Raw genomic sequence first — 19971 nt, forward strand, 5'->3', positions numbered from 1 at the left:
CTATAGAGTTAGTATTAGGGAAACTGGAAGACAAATTCCTCAACATAGCAAGCCCTTCAATTAACTATTTGTACACCATTTTGATAACAGAATAATATTCAAAATCAAAGCAATCAAAACACATTCTATGTTTCATTCTACGACTAATTGTCACTTCTTTCATTTGGTTATATCATTCAGTTTAAAAAAACTGGTTTAATTAATGCTAGTTCAATGGTCATTTTTTCTAGAAATGTTTTGAAGTAGATTTAACCAGGTCATCAGTAACGAAATAACAATAATTCGTTCCTTTTCTGGAAAAAGGAACTGTGATTGCATTACATTTTCAAATTGTGTAATTGTAAAAACTCAAAATCGACAAGAATTACTCGTTACTCGTTCCTTTTTCAGCTTCCAGAATGGCCTTTAATTTTTCGTTTATCTCGTGACAGCTGAAGAACCTTTAAGCTCAACAGAGATTGCCGTTCTTATTAATTCCATGTAGCATATTTTGATCAAAGAAAGTCAGGGTTGAAAATTGCGTTTGCTCTTAACCGCTCTGAAAGTTACTTTTTTTGGTTTGGTTTGGTTTTGTTTTTCACGGGCTTATCCAACCGCAACAGGGAATGTAATCCCCAGTACTATTAAAATGAAAGGTTATAATTCGTCTATTTATTACCTTTCAATCTTTATATGATATTTGGTCCAACAACGAATGTGAGTTGGCAGATCGAGCTAGTCCTTGAATGTAAGGTTGATCGGGAATGCTACCTAAAAAAATTCTTAAGTCTGACTTGAAAGATGCTACCGGATCAACAAGGCCTACGTATTCCTTACGAATATTAGATGGAAGCAAGTTAAACAATGAAGGAGCCCGAGAAAGAAGAGATGTGGACTTCATTGTTCGAACTAGTCTGGATTCTCGAGGGCTTGAAGGTGCTCTCAAAACGCACATTAAGATTAAGACTTTAGGGTCACTAGAATTGACCCTAAATCCTGGGTTGGGACAAAGCTCATGGATGCTTTTGAAGACGTACAGTATCAGATAGATACCTTTCGTACCTTCTCTGAACACTGTAGTCCCAACTTTTTTAGCCTCTCCCAATACGAGAGCTCTCTCATTCCTGTGATGTTCCTAGTGAAACATCTTTGGTCTTGTTCGACCTTTTGCAAACCTGCTGAACTCATTGGAGCGCAAATGGGTGATGCGTATCAACCATCTGCGTGGTGGGATTCGAACCCACGCCCTCCAGGGAATCATGCCGTGCCTCTGTCGGGTTCATTGGACCACTCACTTAACATTGTTCCATTTGGATCTTGCTGCATTTGCTACTTTGGTGTTTACATCTTCTCAATCTAATTCATTTGGAATCAAGCACGGAAAACGTCTCCTTGGGTTGAATATGATGCTTCAAATTTCCAAAGCCTCCTCACTTCACTTCTCTTAAGGGATGGACTTCTTACAGAGAAGCTTTACCGACTTCACAATGTCTAATACTGTTTTCCATCATGAATTTTGCGACATTGTTTCAAACCTTTAACAATCATTATCCCATCCAGGGTCCCAATCTTGACTCCTCAAAGTATTATGACACAATATATTTTGAACAATTATGCCAAGATTAAATTCTAAGGCTCATTATTGAAAAATGTTGACAAGAAATCTTCAAATGTTACGCATTAGGAGTGCTTGAGTCAAAAAACTCCATTTCTTTTGAGAGGAATGGTCTGGATGGGGTAAACTAGAGGGCTTATCGGAGATAACTCACCCCAACCAAGCCACTTGATACTTTGCTTTGAACACATTTTGGTAGTTGGGCAGCAGGGTGTCCGGCTGATAGACTTCTCTTACTCAGTTTCAACCAAAGCAAACAAACGAGCCATCAACTCACTGGCTCCCTGAATTCGGAACTTGATTTTGAGAATCGCGTAACTAAATGTGTTCAAAGCCGATCCCCATCGCAAACACCGGGCAGCCGCGAGGGAGCCAAAAAAAAAATCTCAGAAATCTCGTGAGTGTCGTTTCTGTAACTAGCCCTCTAGGGTGAACCATAAAATATTGGTCATCTAAGATTTTAGTAAAAGTAATGGTAACGAGTACGGCCATTCCATTTTTTCGAGTAATGGTTGTGTAACGAATTAGTTTTTTTGACTAATGTAACTGTAACTGTAATTCGTTCCTTTTATTGAGGAGCGACTAATGCCCTGGATTTAACACCAAGCATAAACCTGAAACAATGTAAGAAAGAAGGTTATTGAATGAATCAAGTCGAAGATAAGCAATTTATTCAGAAAATAAAGTGGCTATTCCAGCTATAAGGTAAGCGGAATATGAAAGCATCAAGTGCATTTGGAAATTAATGGAAAATGGTGACAAACTATATTTTATTTTTCTATGACATTTTCATTTCATTGCTGGAATGATCTGCAGTTTTTGCAAATCTTGACATTATTTGATTACTTCTCAATTTTGGCATTTCGCTACCCGGTGCGTCATAATATGTGCAACACTAAACTAAGGCAAACGAGATTGTAGTGTTCAGTGGAAAATAATGCCTGCAAGAAAATCTTTACCTAATAAAAGATGCTTGTCTAGCCATCTTTTTCAATTCATTTCTACAAGACCTCGCCATTTACGACATCCCATTCTATGTAGACCTTAATGCCTTGCAAGGAGCCTGGACCTTGTCCTTCGGCATCTTTACTCCTGTAAATCTTGATGGCGGCCCTGAGGGAGCCAATATTTGGATGGGAGGTGGCATAGGCCCTTTCCTCCACGTGCATCTAAACAAAGGGGTCCATGGGAGTTCAGACTTGACGAGGACGGAGGTCACATGTCCTTGAAGCAACATCTCTTGGATCCTAGCTTCTTGTACAAGTGTGACCATCTTGGGTCCAAATTCAGTTTCCAATGCCGTACATACATCCTGTTGAGGCTTAATAGTTTTGTTAAAAAACTTTCACTGAAGAAGTGCGTCCAACAAGCCATCAATCCAGATGGGTTTGAGAGTGTGCAGTCACACCCCATAATGCCAAGCATCACAGTCTTTGCTGGATGCTATGGTCTTGGTACAAACTTGTCCATAGTGTTGGGAGTGGTAGCAATGTACCTCTCAATAAGTCTATTGACATGAATGTTGACATGGAAGTTTTTCTCACCACTAAAAATGACCATCCACCTGCTGCTGTGGTTTTTTAACAGAAAACTGATATCTCTTTGGCACAGCGCAAGCCTTTTTTTGTTGATGCTCTGTCTGCATTTATAAATTAGCAACGTCCCTGGACTTCCTTCCTTGCCAAGGCTCTCTTCACCATCTTGTGCATACTTGGTTCAGACACACCATTTTCCCTGGAAAACGTCTACACCAAGCCACGTGGATTCATCTTCCTCTAAATTGTGGCCACCAGACTTGGTGAGTGAATATTATAGGGCCGCCCAGCATTGCTGGTGCGTTTCTTGAAGTCTCCCAACTCCTGGTAAACCTTTAGCACCCTGTACATTGTGGTCTGGTTCACCCCAAAGATTTTTGCCAATTTTGTTGGTTGTCACCAACCTGAAAGCTCGTGAGGCTTTTGGCACATAGCTCGGACGTCCTCGGGTACATTGTAAAGTAGACGTCTGATGAAACTAACCAATTTCACAAACAGAAGATAATTGACAACACATTCTTTCTTTAATTTAAGTTCCTCGCAAAAAACGACATTAATAGCCGTTAAAAATATGTTGCACATATTATGACGTACCCGGTATGTTTATGCTGCAAATTGATTTTTGAATTATGTCTTTAAGCCAATTGGGTATATAGAAAATTCGGATATATGGATCGAATTCTGAAAAAAGAATCGAATTATAGTCGGATTATGATCCTCGGATTCGGATGCGTTCTGATTGGGCAAGTCTCTCGGATTCGGATTCAGATTGAGTAGAACAATTCGGATTCGGATTACAAAAAATCTCTTCGGATCGGATTCGGAGTCCCTGTTGGATCCAATGCACAGCTCTAATATGTACCCATGTTGCACGATTTTGTGGTTGATGCCATTGAACAGCTTGGTTTTCATCGCTATTAGGGTCACACCTGCAATGGCCAGAGAGTCACAGTGAGCGGTAAGCAAGAAAAAATGAATAAAACCAAGTTGAGCTTATAAAAAGGGCTTTTGCAGCACGAATTTGTTGAAAAACTTACCTTAAAAGCAACTTAACCTTCACGTTTTCCCTGATGCTTAGTACAGTGATGCTCGATATATTTGCTTCTATTTCATAATTGTTTCGAAAATCGAAAATCTCATAATTGTAGAAAACACGAAGCAAGACAAGTGAATAATCATGCCATTCATCAAAACCTTAAAACGAACAGGAAGCACGTTTTTTTCGTATTATGAATTTGATTTTTTTTGCATTGTTACTAAAACTGCCCTGGCCTGCCCTTGTTTAATTGTAGGCTACTAGACGTACTTATTGCCACTTTACAAATATTCAATCCTTCTCAACTCTATACTCAACTGTACTTAGACAACTATAAAAGTATATCTTTTCATCTGTAATCGTTTTACAATTCACCCGATTTCCCCCTCCGTTTCCTGCACCTTTCAATCTAAAAAAAATTCTATCTGTATCCTTCAAATAACAATTCAAACCATTGCTTTTTCATCCCTAGTTAGTGCATTGAGATGTAGCACAATAGACATTGATGATTTTCTTAAATATCATTTAGTTCTGTTTGGATAAATTCCATATTATGTCTTCCGACCAAAACTTTTATAGACCCCTAGATTAAAACGTACAAATCCCTAGAATTATGTCCAGTTATTAAGCACAATCACGAACTTCTTGACATCTCTAAAAGTCCTCGGCTTAGTCATGGATCTTGGGATAATTTTGCAACTCGATGGCAACTTTAAATAGCATTTACTATCATAACTGACAAAGATTTTCCAAATTTCCACCTGGGTATATCGATCCTTCAAGTCCAGAGACGTTTTTTAACATGGAAATCTAGGACATTGAAAATCAATTTTCCAACTTCATATCGAATACATTTCCCCAGAAATGTATGAGACCCAAATAATAAGCTTGAACGAATTTGAAGCAATGTCACGAAATCTATCTAAGGAATGTGTTTTTAAATGTCGTTTTTATTTGTGTCCTAACCCAAGAATAAGACAAAATGTCAGTAAGAGACGGGGTATCTCATGTGAAATAAACAAAGAAGACTTGCTCTTCGACGATGTTACACATAAAATGACCCAAAGATAGATTTTAAACATCACTGAAATTGTTGTGTTAGCGACCTTCGTTATGTCCAAGGGTACCTTATATTGTCTAATTCAAACTCTTTGCATGACCAAAAATATTTTATGCCTTATGACACACTGACAGGATACTGACGTGAAATTTCACTTCCTTACATCGGCCAAAAACCCGAGAGTCAACGATAAAAAAACAAATGCACATTAGACGAAACGCCAGGGGAAATACGTGATTTAGTGCAACGGAATATGCAGTTCAGCTCGGGGCAACAGCGAAAGTAGAGATTCAGTTTAAGATGCAATCTTTCCCTGCGCTGTTGACGAGATGAGAATTGGGACCGACTTTTATTGCATTCTGAAATATGCTTGATTTCATTCTCGGATAAAAGTGCATGGGCGAAAAGTATTGTCCAGCGATTGATCATGAGGGTTGAATAATGTGGTGGTCACAGAAGGTCCATGTGGCATTATTGAAGAGCGCGATGAGCTCCGAATGAGCAAAGCGTTTCCTTTTGTCATTCCCCTTCCAGAGTCTAATGCTAACTATCAATCGTTTAATATGTTTCTACGATTCCTCTTATTTGTGAAGCTTAAAAAACATTAGTATACTGTATAAATCATTTGCCACTGTACTCGAGGACTCGTAAGCAACGAGGTAGGCCACCACTCCCGCCGATGGAGTTCATACGAACCCCGGGGAACGGTCAAACAACTGGAGGTTGCTTCCACACGTACTCCCATTTACATCCGTAGGGTCGGAACATAACCTAACGTTATCAAGAATACCCCGCTTTAAAGGGACGCTCTCCGTACGTATGTACACATTAAGTTCTAGTAGTTGAGGTAATTCCCGCAATAAATGGTATCGATATGACTTCATTTATTTGTCATTTAAGGAAAAATAAGGTCGACATTGACATAGAACAAACGATCTGGATTACATTGATGGCGAATGTGTGCCTCATAACCAGCGAGAAAATCAATAGATCAAAAATACAAATTTGTGGCATCAAGTTCAATGAGAGCTTACTCAGAAGTGCGTGGACTAGAATGAATTGTTGAGCGGATGCACTAATGTAGCGTAAATTCAAAGTTGTCTTCACATTTGGGCTGAGATTGAAATCGATTTCGATTGGGAATCAACTATGACTTTGAACTTGGATGATGGCTATACATGGGTACGAGAACTGGTTCAAACCTCGCAGACAAAGAAAGTTTGGAAAGAGCAGGGCGTGTCATTCCAACCCAAACCTTTGCCATCACGGTCCCACATCTCCAGACAATGCTCTTGTTCTCCATCCTCATACCTAGGGGTAGGATAAATGGCAATGAGCATTTGCAAATAACCGGTTCCTTCGGGACCGGAAATAACCAGGCATACTTACTCAAAGTTATTGGGTTCGCCGGCATTCCAATTGCTGTAGGTTACTGGTTTTCCCGTGGAAAGCCAAAAGAACTTGCCTTCCTCACCTTGATCGGTGCCCGAAGTCCAGAAGTGTTCATGACCCATGCCTAAAAAGATCAGGTTTTATTTGGTTCGAGGATCACCATAAGTCATGACAGTTTTATAATGGGCAATTCACAACTTCCTAGGAAGCATATTGACCGTATCAAACATTTTGCCGTGTAAAATACGAGTACCACTCGAGGTCTCATTGAAAACAACTTCCTAGAAGTCGAAAGACCTTCTGATCTCAGATTAGGCGAGCTGAATGCATTTTGATTTTTTCTCGTTACAACGGAATCCCGGATGATCCGATGGTTTGCCAGCTTCCTCGAACCAAAGTCATGCCAATCGTTCATACACGTACGAACAATGAATAAGAGAGAGGTTGGCCAAAACCATAAACGGTATCGCATGCACAACTCAATCCAGCTTCCGCGCCAACCTGAATTGCAGCCCTAATTAGAGGTATTGGATTCCCATCGTAAATCTAAGGAACCCCACAAGGTCGAGACAACTTCATTCCGTACGACTTGCAATTACTCACCATATGCCTGGACATGTTCTTGAAGATCCCTTTGCTCCTCCGCCGAGTTAATGGACGCTAGATGCATCCCATGGAACCGACAATACTGCTGAGCCTTATACCAATTGGCCTGAAAAAAACACACCAGATTACGCCATCAATATTCATCCCTCCTTTGTTGTCCTTGGTGGTGAATGACAGTGCAGATACGTGTGTGGTCAAACCCTAACCAGGTTGAGAATGGGACGCATGGTTATTCACTCAGACATTCCTGATTGCATCTTACGAAAAGGTACTAAAGCATTCTGCAGGATATCTTAATTCGGATCTTGGTCGTTGCTGGGGCTCAAATGTCCCTTTGGCGGTCAAACAAGACGCGCCCCAAGAGTTTCTCTACTTGGTTTGTCCCCGTCACATGTCTCACCTTGAAAAAAACGCCGAGGTAGTACTGTTTCGATCCCAACGTGGTGAGTGGCATTGTCCACCGATTTGGCAGCCCTGTGGCCTCTGGAATACAGTTTGTGCAGCCTGAATAATGAATTGAAGAGGGGAAACAATAAATAGATGAATACAGAAACTTTCAACCAAAGAGTCATGCGTGTTTGGATCCCACTTAACAAAACATAAGGAGATTGGATTGAGCACTGAGTTCAGCCTTCAACACTCAACAGTTTCCTTTTTCTAGCCGGAAATGTTTTTTCCAACCCAGGGGCAAGATTTGTTCTACATCATGTGTGTATGTCTTCGCTTATGAATACATTGGCAGTGTCCATGAAATCTGGCAAACCTTTTGTTTTCTTGCCTCCCCCTCTTTTGGTCTCCTCCTACTTCCCTTTCAATCATTCTTCCTTCAATTTTTCAAAAGACAACATAAGAGGCTCATTAAAGCCTTAGGGAGTGTCATTATTGGCCTCCTTTGGTTGTTACAAATTCCGAATGTCCTGTCAAAATCTCCTTGCCAGTTTGAATTGCCCTGAAAGGGTTCCTGGACGGAAAGGAATTCCAAGTGAGAGAATCCATTTCTTACTGGAGTGGATTGGTTATGCAATAGAGCAAGCTGACTTTTCAACAGGAAGCCGGATATCAAGCAAGAATTTCTTGACGCTTTTCTCCAACTTGATGAACGTGCGGAAAGAGAGACTGCGAAAGTTTCTATTTCATTTCAGGTTCCCGTTTTTCTCCGTTTTCGAGATGGATGGCAAGGTCAACCAGGAGTTTCCATGACCTTTGAGCCTAGAGCTCATCTTGAGCATCCTAAACTGTTGAGGCGAATCGTTGGTGGTGGATTTGTGAACCCTCAACCAAGCAAGATGCCTCGTGACCTCAAGCCCAAACACGTTCTACTCTTCTACTCACTTCACACCTACACGTTAATGAGAAACGTTGAAATAAGCCCGAATTGAGACCAATGAGTGATGAACGATGTTAGTTACCTTGATCCTTTGCATATTTGTCGCTGAAGGAACTGGGTGGCTTTTGAGCCCACGAAAGAGGCATGAGGATACTACCCGCAAATAGGACAGTCAAGAGGTCAGTCTTCATGTTTGATGCGTAACGTATATCGATCTAGGTACTAACGATGAGAAATCGAACTCACACTCGCAACAAAGTGCTCATTCACTCATTAAAACTGTGTTCAAAACAAGAGCGGCACACTTCACGTCCTCGCCTCACGTTTCCTTCTCCACAATAACGCCAGTATTTGATATTTTCCCGTCCTGAGCTTGAAATTCCCCCCTCGCGTAACTTCCAATTCTGCCCTCTGATAGTACAAACAGTTCAGTCAGTCAATGCGAACGGCCCGCAGAATCTGTTTCGAGTGCCCGTTGAAACCCCGCTAGGTCGCGGGCAGTGGTTTTTGAGAGGACTCGGAATGGAGGGCAGAGGGCAATAATCAGTCAGAAGAAACACTATTATCTTGAACACATTGGGGATATGGCAGTGTACAGTGCTCTTAGAGACCTGGGGGAATCTAGTGAGGAGCGTTGAATGAGCGTCTTTGGCTACCAATTGGGCTCCCCCCTCCCTACTCTTCGTTTCGTTTCTCTTGTCCTCCTTCTTTTCCCCTTGGTGGCATTCAAATACAACGAAAGAGATACAAGTTAGCGTAGAAGAATGTCGAAGTTCTACCACTAGTAGAGCAAGGGTGCCTACGTCGAAAGAAGTAAAATTTCAAGGGCGTCGAGTTCTTCTCTCAAATCTCGAGCGAGCAGTAAGAGGATGTCCTCTTCAACTTCTCCCACTATCAATGTAGATGTACTCGAAGACACCTTTTCGAGCACCCAAGGATGAACACTTACAAAAACTTGCCAGAGAAAATGGTGTTAACGGTCAACCTCGATTTCGATCCGAGGGTCCACTTCTGTAGGTTGCTGTTCAAGATCAACCGGTGCAAGGTTTTTTTCGACAACTAATTGAGCGGTTCTTGCATTTATTAAGAGGGGGAAAATCATCGTTAACCGTTCGTATGGGCTGCTTGGCATTGAAACTAGAAGGCCTTAGATTAGACAAGTTATTGATTGATCACGACTTGACTTCAAGAAGGCAGAAAACAACACGAAAAAACATTTCGTTTCATTCAACGGAAACTCACAGGGCAAAAAGCCATCACGGCGAAGACCAATCAATTCGGGTTTCTCGTAACATCTGTGGCTTGAGGTTTGAGCCCACCATACGAAAGAAACACACGAATAGATCACCTTTTTTCATTGTCCCTGCTGACCTTTCTCAGTTAGGCATTGCATCAATATTCAACGCTTGGCATGCACTCACCCGAGGAAGATGATTTGCGTGTGAATTCATTGCCAGGAAATGCCAACTTAATTGGGACTTGCTCCGAAGCAGACCCACTGGATCCTCGTGTCCCTGGCGTCCCTCGGGTCTGAGTGGTTCGCGACTCGGATGTGGTCTCATCAGCGGGACCATCGCTGAACTGAAGGTCACCGGAGAGATTGTTTCGAGGGCGGCGGACGTAATCACTCTTCTCCAGACTCCGTCTGAAAATGAAATCAGAAAACAATTCAGCCAATATCTAATAATAGAAGAGCTCAGGAAGGAACAAGTCTAGAATAATGATATTTTCCCGCTTGACGGGGCTAATCCCTCATCATGGGTTGTCAAAATGAACTCAAGCTCGCCCTTTCTAGGTGTTCTGGTTTGACCAATCTTGTACCTAAGATAGATAGGCCCACGCGTTCAAGTCACCAATCGTCCTTGAAATCGTCATTCACGGACTACTCGACCCAACGAAGACTGGATACTGACAAAGCCCCATCCATAGTCACGGACTGCATTAATGAAGCAAATTGCTTGTCCAATTCAGATCAAAGCGTTTGATTTTCGAGACAAAGCGACCATTCGGACAAAGATGGGGAAACTGTCATTAACTCTTCAAGTCTTGGTCACGAACCACCATTGTTTTTCCATTCACAATTGTCAGAATAAGTGGCAGTCATGTAATTTCAAGTATTGTTGACGATCCACATTTACCTTGGAGTCCGGAAATCAATGACGTCAATTTGTTCTTTGGCTTCGTCCAAATATCTCCGGATGTCATCTCTTTGATATTGAGGATACACGACACTAGGATCGCCTTCAGCGGCAAAGATTCGATCTTCAACCGTGGCTGTGGAAGGAGGTCTCTGAATCCGTGGTGAATTGGGCGTGGAATCTCCTAAAAGTCGTTGTAATAAATACTGAGTTAAGTGGGCATCTGAAAGAAGAAAAAACTTTTGCATGTATTTTGTTTGATCCTCCTCCCACCAACATGACAAGACAATCTTGCGATCTGAAAATCATCCTCCATTAGCTTATGCCCTCAAACCATCGAACGCTTAATGAGGCGTTTCTCGAGGGCAAAAGAAATCATCAACCCGCCCAAAGGATACCATTATTTACCACAAGCCGACCTTCATCAAGCTTGTCCTGAGGGACTCGATTTGTAATTCAAGTGTTGGATCATCATATTACCTGACCAGGGACTAGAAAACGACTTTATTCACAACCATAGAAACGCTTAACGTACGCATAATTGAGCAGATTTCTAAATTTGGCTAACAGCCAGAGTGTATGTAAACCATTTTGGCACAAAGACATTTTTGCACACTTGCCCAGCAAGGTTATGCTAAAATGTAGTCGTCACCCAAGACATGAAACTGGTTGCCCTTAACCATGGAGTTAGAAGTTAGAACCCAGCTCATTAGATCTTTGTTGGGTCCCATCAATTTATAGCTTGACGAGAAGCCATAACGTAGAAAGTAATTGAAAGACAACCGCAAGTTTCGCGTCATTTTCATTCAAACTGAAATATTTTGGCTCTACTCTACTGCCAGGTCTCTAAGGGTTCATCACATCCAGATGAGCGTGGAGATGATCAAATTCCGGGGTTCAATTTCTCTTTGCACCGGGAAGGCGGCAGCCAAATATTCCACGGATGTTACACAACACTCAATGAAGCTTCGAAGCCTGGAAGAAGATTCCTTCCACTTGGCGTCGTGAGTATTGCTTCCAAAACGGGAATCACAGACGTACCAGGTATGTGTTAAACACTTGATATCTTCGTATCAACGTAGGTATGTGCTCCACATACGCATTTGTTACAAAAGAAGAGAAGAAGGAAGGCGAAGCGAAAACCACCATGATCAAAGGCCCGGGTCTAAGTTCCTCATAGATCGTAGGGGTATGATTGTGGAGATTGGCGATGACCTATCGAGGCCGCTCTTTATCTCATCAAAACTTCGGTGGATGGAAGGCAAGAATAGGAAGGTGAAATGATCACGGCTACCCCGCCTCCCACACTTCACATCTAGGGGTTTCATCTACTATAATGGATTAATTCCAAATCAGAAGTCATCATCGATCATGAAGAGCGTAAGAGCGGTATTACTAAAGGTTTTGAGGCTTGAGATGGGAGATTCCAGGGGGGTTTACCGAGCTTCAAAGCCGCCAAGGACTCGAACCCTCAATCAGATGTCTTGTTGGTCCAGCTGCACATACGTACGTACATCCATCTAAAAAAGTTTTCTTTGTCATTTCTGCCTCTGAAGATAATAAAACAAGCTATGCTCTGTAATCAAAGCCACAAGTTAATCGGAAACCGATAATTTAGATCTCCGTACTTCATTTGATTTTAATATGAGAGATACTCACACAACGATGGAGCTTATTAGTCCAAACTTTACAAGCTGAAATGCTCGAGGTCATATTTTGGGGTCTATTGGTAATTCATTTCTTATTCAACTGTGAATATAATAAAACAAGCTATGCTCTGTAATCAAAGCCACAAGTTAATCGGAAACCGATAATTTAGATCTCCGTACTTCATTTGATTTTGAATATGAGAGATACTCACACAACGATGGAGTTTATTAGTCCAAACTTTACAAGCTGAAATGCTCGAGGTCATATTTTGGGGTCTATTGGTAATTCATTTCCTATTCAACTGTGAATGGTTGACCGCCAAAATAAGTCCGATTGTATGAGATGGCAGCTCAAGGTGATTGGATCGGTTTCTAAGCAAATTTTGCCACAGCGACATATTTTTCAAACAGGCTCCAGATTTTCTGCTTTCTGCTTAATTGTAGTAAATGCAACACATTATTCCCGTTCTCGCACCATTCTTCGAGCCTACAAACGACTATGTGAACGCACCCTCTGGCAAGGTCGAGCTAATTCCGACTTCATATTCAATTACCACCAGGAATGACCACTTAATGACTCTCTTTCGCCACAACAAACCTTACCCTTCATGAAGCTTCTATTGGATAATAGTGGCCTGTTGGTTTTTTCTGCTATGCTGGTTTCATTTGAAGACATCTTGAATCTTAGCCCAGAGATAATCCGCCACGCAAACGGTATCCTTGCATCTCTCGCGTGAGCAAGGTAAAGATCAGGCTTCAGAGATCAAGGTTTAGCTCCTCAAGTGCAAGGTTTCGATCAATTTAAGCTATCTTGGTCGTCCATGAGAGAACTGGGTGTCTTGGACGATAAAGGAGGATATTTGACACTGCCCATCGACTCTCTTTCATATCTTCTTTCATCACGGAGGTAGATTTTTACGGACACGCCTTGTAATCCGTTTTCTATTTATTTCTGAACAACAAAAGCCGAGATAACGAGAATTGCTAATATCAGATGACCAGTAACGCGGGTTTAATGCAATTGAAGGGTTTTAACCAGGGCACCTCAAACAATGTAGTTGAATAAAATGCACTTCAAGATGCAACAAAACTGCAAGTGTCAAGGAGGGAAACGCCTTTTCAAAAAGGCCTCTCATTATAGTGGTTTATAGCAAGGGGCTATTTCAATGGCGCCACGTAGGCAAAGCACAAGGGAATGAGTTATGCTAGTCGATTAGATGAATTGATGTTTATTGGCTGGAACTAAAAAAATATGAGCTTTTTGCTTAACGAAAAAGTTTCTAATGGTTTTATTGTAAAACAAGACATTTGTTCAATTATGCTTGAATAATGAAAGTAAAAGGCGAAAAAGTGTATGAAATATAACAGTTAAAAAGTAAAGCCATGAAAACTGATTTAAAAAATCAAAATGACAGAATAATCATAAAGTAAATCGATAGAACAGAAAATCAAGCACACTTGCATGATTTGAGCTGCCCTATTTTTGATGAACCACAAATTCAGGCCTCATGTCTTTCGGCAGCTTTTTGATGGAAGTTTGATCAAATTTAAACAATGAGGCGGTGTAAGTTCATATTGACTTTTTTGATAAGACTTTTGGCTTTTGAATGATGCAAATCAATGATCATGTGTGGTAATTTTAGATTTAACTGTTTCCGTCAATGGCATGTCGGCCAATTTCTAACGGATTGTAGGTATATTGTGGTGAGTGTATGCTTGGCCCATGTTTTCCCCATCGAAATGTTTTATACTCACCACATGCACAAGATTAATTGGCCTAAGAGAACAGCATTTAGTGAACGTATTTTACCAATAAACTATGCAAACAGGTTAATCTTAAAGACAATAATCAAACCCCTTTTAGATAAGATGACAGGCATCGATATAGACAGTCCAAATCATTTCTGAGAATTCTAACAAATGATATGCTCATTAAAGGGTCCATATTGGTATTGCAAAGGCTTAGACGATGCATCACTTTTGTTATACTTTTTTGTCTTTCTGACTTCTTTTGACAAATTTAGATAAAGCTATTTGTTGTCTTATTTCCAGGAATGATTTTGATTCGTAATGTTCAATGTAAAAAAGGGAAGAAAATCATTCCTGGAAACATTCGAATGCAATTTAGCGCCTAAATTCAAGTATTTTGAATGAGCGAAAGAATTGGACAAATTTCAATGCCAAAATTTATTGAAACGATTATTTGGAATGTTTTCTGTTGCAAGTGCTTTTGACAAATAACAATCCAAAAACCTGAGCATAAACCAAAAAAAACTCTTGAAGTTCTCGGCGAAATTTGAAGTTAATTCAAATGCCATCACGTTTACACCTGATTGACAAACGTAGTCCAATTGAAAGCCCCATTGCATGAAGTATTCAACAGATCATTATCCAGCCCAAAACTATCCCATAGACATGCACTTGGTTTACAAAAACATATTTCCCTCAGCCCTCTTCTAGATTATTGATTCAAATGTTGCAATGTTTTTAACTTGGGTAAGATTCGTAATGGTTAAACTTAAGTGCCTTTGAAATTTAAAACTACGTCTTTTAGTTTATCATCACGTTTATAAGGATGTCCAAGACATCTCAAAATTTGGAGATATCGCTCTTAACCAACTAAATGTCCTTGAAATATCGGGATCGGAAAATTTAAAACTTCATTTTTCATTCGATATGTTCTCGTCTCATTCCACCCAAATGAACATTCCTGAAAGCCTTTCCACCACATGAAATCAACTGGTTGTGCGTAAGGTCAAAACTGAGGAATGTATGTGAAAATCAACCAAATGGTCTACATCTTAGTTGATTCAAGGTGTGCATAGTACGCACAAAAAGATTAATGATCAAGACTTACTTTTATGGGCCAAGGCCTTGGAATTATACACATAGCATATTGACCTCCAAAGAGGCTTGGTGGTTATTGGGGGATAAGGCCTCATTAAAATGCTTCACCTGCCTTATGAGCAAATCAATTCCGGTACAGACCGAAGGCGTTGCCCACTGTGGGCTAAGAACAGCCGCAATTAATCAGGTCTTTTCAAATTTCGGGCCCCTTTGTCAAGGGAGAGTGCTGAAAAACATATTCAATGTCCGAGGAATGTTGCTTGATTTTTGTTGATTTCTTGTCCTCGTTTCATAAGACTCACCTTTGTGTGCTTCTTAAATCACATCCATAAAGTTAAGGATTTCTTCATTACTTCCATCTCAATGATAAACTGGAAAACTCGATTATCATTTTTGATATCTACCCCTTAACTAATGCTTACTCAATGAATGATACTTTTACTTAAAAAAGTGTGTACAAAGGGAAGATTTACACTCCTTTATCATGAACGGACGTGGATTAAGTCATTTTAAAACGACATTCGATTTTGATAAGGATTTCCATTTGTTCAATGTAGATGTAGATGTTGTTCAAAGAATCCAGGGCAGGCCAATACAAAACAATTTAAGGCCCTCAATGCCGTCCAAAATTTGTTATTAAAGTTATAAGTCCCTTAAGGTTACTGAAAGAGGTAACATTGTTACCATACGATACAATAACGCGAACCCTTGCTAAAAATGATATCACATTAACGTTTATGTCCCTGGCTAGTGTCATTTCTCGATTTTTTGTTCTAAAAGAGCTCTTTGGTTCACGTCTCTATCCAAAACAAGATTTAAGTAAAGTTTCAGACTCTAGATTACACGTTTTAATGTATGAACAACCCAAGTCCAAAATATCTAAAGACAAACAGCGTGTTTAAGAAATTCTTAGCTATACATAGACAAACCAATGTTCCTAAAGTCATATTCATATAAAAACTTCAACCATGATTCTATTAATGTATTCGTTAGTCGTAAAATACATTGGTCATAACCAAATTTCCCATCTTTGTTCTTTGTTTACCTCGATCTACTGCAGATATGCACTTTCATTCCCAAGGACAACTTCTTTGGGATAGGGTTGCAGTGTCTTTAGAGTGTCCTGAATTAATCCAGCAACCCTTCACAGCGATCATGAGCGAAAAAAGGATTGTACTTAACGTGATATCGTAAAATCAATACCCATGCCTAATGCTGGTAAATCTGTTTTCTACGTAAAATCATAAGCCTGGACCTAAATTATCTTCACATAGTGCGTTTATGCACATTTGCTGATTTAACCTTCATATCAATTAGTTTTGCACATAAAATGTATGTGTAAAGTCTTATCTATTTCTTCATCCAAAACAAATATTGCGTGTTTGATCATGTCGCTTGGGAATTTATCACTACAATTGGCAACTCTTTGCATTTAAAAGTCTCTTTTCGCAATACAAAATACAATTGACCACAACCCTTGGGCTTACCGGCTTTTTCTCGCCCATGTTTGTTGGCTCTGGACCTAAGTTGTCCACTAACTTGAATGTCTAAAGGTAGAAAAATGGCCGCAATGAGCACTATCACCGCTGATTTTCTTGACACTCTATTCATTGTTTTTGACTCTCAGACTAGATCACTTTGCACTTTACTTTCAAACGCAGGTTTTCCCCATTGGTATGGTTTGATGAAAAAAATGGCAAAGGTTCTGCCATCAAGGGGTCTCGCTGTAACACTAAAATAGCCTTTCCATATTTTCCCCGTCGTCTTCGCTGGGTTCTTCCTTGGTTGGTGCGCTCCCGAAATCAGCCTGAGCGAGGGAGCGTAAGTACACAGGTACATGGAAGAGGATCAGACTCATCAACCTCATCATCTTTGCGAGTGGTGCAGGCTTTGTTCGATGCATGGTTGTAAAATGGTCTTTCATCTTTGGCGTACGATTATCCAACCACTATGTTTCCAAGCAGGTTCTGTAAGAGTTTGACACCTTTTAACATAAGAAATCATATGTTTTCTGAAAATAAACTTATGTTGGCACATTTTTAATTTGGATTCAGGGTCCTTGAAAGCATTTCTAAGGTCTAGTTCCTCTGTGCAGTTAGTTCTTTTCACCTTTGACATTTCACTGCGAGATCAAATGTCACGGCATGAACGCCTCGAATATGGACTTTCTTGCGTTCCTGTCGACTTTCCAGTCGTTCCTGGTCACGAATATTCACTTGATAGTTCGTCACACTAACCGAGAGAGATTCGCTTACCAATGAACAGATTATTCTGAGAATAATCCTGGTGGAGTATGAGAAATCCCACACTCTTTCCGACATAGAGTCAAGACACATCGACCAACCTGCGGGCTTGCAAATCGCGCCAGCAAATCTTCTTCGGGCGCGCGCGCGCGTTTATCCTCTTTCTCTCTTTTTTCCCCCCCCCGGACCGCCAACGCCAACGAAAAAGGAGCGCCGCACCATCACAACCCTTCTCTCTCGGGCTTTCCTTCCCCTGGGCGAACCGGCAACAACCACCCCCCCCCCCCCACCTCCTCAATCAATGATTGGTCCCAATGGCCTTGCAGGCATGAAGACAGGTAAGCGCCTTCAATCCATGACACACCACAATAGAGGTCCTGGAACAGATAAATCACCAACGGATAATACCGCAGAGAACATGCCCAATTTGCTTAATGGAAGACCCATCAATGCAACGATGTCCTCAATCAAACTGTCCGAGAGAGACACAATTTTGTTTTAGACCAGAACTTTTGAAGAGTTGATCTCCCAATGAAGGCCGATGTCCAGCACGCGGTAATCAGCAAAAATTGTTGATATTGAATTGCGGTGCCCCTTATGACGCAACAGGTGCTACCTCAATCTTGATCTCGTTAGAAACAGTGTCAAAGTGTGAGAAGTCTGAACGAAGTTTGAGAGAGCCAACTCGAGAAGAGGGAGACTTTTTTGCCTCCTGAATCTTGGCACTCACCGGATTGGGATCTGCATTACTTCTGTCATCACTCGTTTAGTGGCATGTGCGACAATGGAATTTAGGGCTGGACATTTTTTCACGGGGGATGAGCAGGGTCGTCCGCAATACTTACAAGAGCATCAGACGACTTCTTGACTGATTGGAGTCTTTCTGAGAACGATAGTGTGACTTGGCACAGCCGCGAAACATGGACGAGGGGATTCCGACATACCCTGTGCCCCACGACGAGACGCTTCTCATGCTCACTAGTATTTGATGACGGCTTCATCAATGTCTGAGGTATACTTGCCCATTAAATTTCACCTTGTTCGTTTTCGTTCCCATAGCCTGAATAACAAGTGCAACCATCATTTTGTCTTGCGTGATATTGGCCACATCGGCAAATTCGCGCGTGCTCTACGTTAGACCATTGCATAAGCTACGAATAACTCTGCCCAACCTGCTGTTTTACCAGGAGGAGATCCTCGCATATCTAGATGAACACTGCGGAGGCTCTCAAGTAATTCTTAATCATATTGATCATTTCATCCCCTCTCGACAGTATCGGCACTTAATCCCGAGAGAATGTTGGATGATTTTGACAAAAAACCCGGCTGCAACATTCCAAAACAACGATACTTGGGTTGCCCTGTCCGTTTTGACAACGATATCATCGTAGAATAATTATTCCAGACATTGCACCAGAGGAGAAAAGAACGTAAGTCTGTGTCCTCCTCCAACGTGGGGGGAAGTTTGAAGTTTAATTTAGGAAGTGCAGAATTGGAAGGTGAATTAGGGTTGTAATAGGGGCTCCAACCAAATTGGATTCTAGAGAGCGGTCGAAATCTTGACGAATCCTCGGACTTTAACCTTGCCCTATCAAACACATCCTCATGGTCGTCCAAATCTTTATCCATATCATTATCATCAGCCGCAGAATGACACACGATAGCAGCCTCGGCATTACGATATAGGTTGAGCTTTACCTCACAGGATTCAAGTTTTTGTTTCGACATAAAATGGATCATCACCCTCGATAAAGGTTTTAATCGCGTCCAAAGCAACACGCTTACAACGCGTGGTGAGGCCTTTGAAGCCTTTTCGCGATGCCTTTAACGGCAAAAGTTCGTCTCGACCTGCCATATTGAGAAATAATGGTAATGGACAAGATACTCAGCCAACGTAGGAGATCCACCGAAATACCATGGATGATAGTCCGAATTTATCTTCGATCATAACATAGATGATAATGCTTGGGGTAATCCGCCGATAAAACATTCTCAAATATAAATCCAGGGAAACGTGTCGACCATAAATATATCCGTGATGAAATCGTCCACTAACCAACCAATCCGAACCAATTAGGAGAGTAGATTGTGATATTCGAAGGAGCCAAAACCAACCAAAGGGGAACTCAAGTAACCGACTGCGCCACGGAAAGATTGAATGCAGGAGTTTTAATATGTAACTTTAATTCGGATGATTAGATGTGAACGGGGCAAGTGATGAGAGAGGAATGGTAAGGTGGCATAAAATGACGGGGAACCGGTATTGAAAAGAAGCAGGAAGAATATGAAGAGAGACACGGAACCTACTTTATGGATCATTCCAAACCCAAACCACGATAGTAGCCACAATGAGGTGCTCGAACCCTGCTTAAATAAATAGCTTGGTTTCTACACCCATCATCCATCGCAAGCATGAATAAGTTCTATTACATCATCTTTAACTGGGACTAGGAACTTTAAAACTCTAGAATACCTGAAGTCTCAATGTGATTTTACGTTTTTCGCGCCCATGAAGAAGAAAGTGGCTTTCAAGTCAAGCACCAC

The 19971-nt window shown here is 41.0% G+C and overlaps 1 protein-coding gene and 1 long non-coding RNA gene across 5 annotated transcripts; one reads left to right on the top strand and one right to left on the bottom strand.

Moving 5' to 3' along the window:
- Positions 1–6094: 6094 nt before the first annotated feature.
- Positions 6095–17389, bottom strand: LOC131885620 (mannose-binding protein C-like). 4 transcript variants are annotated; one of them, XM_059233728.1, is made up of 8 exons: positions 15487–15611; positions 15195–15410; positions 10689–10911; positions 9972–10195; positions 7624–7727; positions 7221–7329; positions 6615–6741; positions 6095–6536 (listed from the first exon to the last, which is right to left on the bottom strand). In XM_059233728.1, the coding sequence occupies exons 2-8, from the start codon at positions 15277–15279 to the stop codon at positions 6422–6424; spliced, it is 987 nt and encodes a 328-aa protein (XP_059089711.1). In that variant the 5' UTR covers positions 15280–15410; positions 15487–15611; the 3' UTR covers positions 6095–6421. The 4 variants fall into 4 exon arrangements, with proteins under 4 accessions (XP_059089711.1, XP_059089710.1, XP_059089709.1 ...); XM_059233727.1 differs by lacking the exons at positions 15195–15410; positions 15487–15611 and adding an exon at positions 16672–17389 and having other exon boundaries at positions 7624–7706; XM_059233726.1 differs by lacking the exons at positions 15195–15410; positions 15487–15611 and adding an exon at positions 16672–17389.
- On the top strand, positions 8602–12356 carry LOC131885621 (uncharacterized). Its single transcript, XR_009373856.1, has 3 exons — positions 8602–8729; positions 11531–11692; positions 11771–12356. It is a non-coding gene; the product is annotated as an uncharacterized LOC131885621 (long non-coding RNA).
- Positions 17390–19971: the final 2582 nt, after the last annotated feature.

The sequence above is a fragment of the Tigriopus californicus genome, chromosome 8 (assembly GCF_007210705.1).
Source record: "Tigriopus californicus strain San Diego chromosome 8, Tcal_SD_v2.1, whole genome shotgun sequence".
Classification (NCBI taxonomy): Eukaryota; Metazoa; Arthropoda; class Copepoda; order Harpacticoida; family Harpacticidae; genus Tigriopus; species Tigriopus californicus.

Coding starts and splice junctions, on each gene's coding strand:
- LOC131885620 (XM_059233726.1), bottom strand. CDS start 16,795: ATGAATAGAGTGTCAAGAAAATCAGCGGTGATAGTGCTCATTGCGGCC. Junction 7,728..9,971: donor ACGCAAATCATCTTCCTCGG/GTGAGTGCATGC, acceptor TTCATTATTCAG/GCTGCACAAACTGTATTCCA. Junction 7,330..7,623: donor ACCTCGGCGTTTTTTTCAAG/GTGAGACATGTG, acceptor TGTTTTTTTCAG/GCCAATTGGTATAAGGCTCA.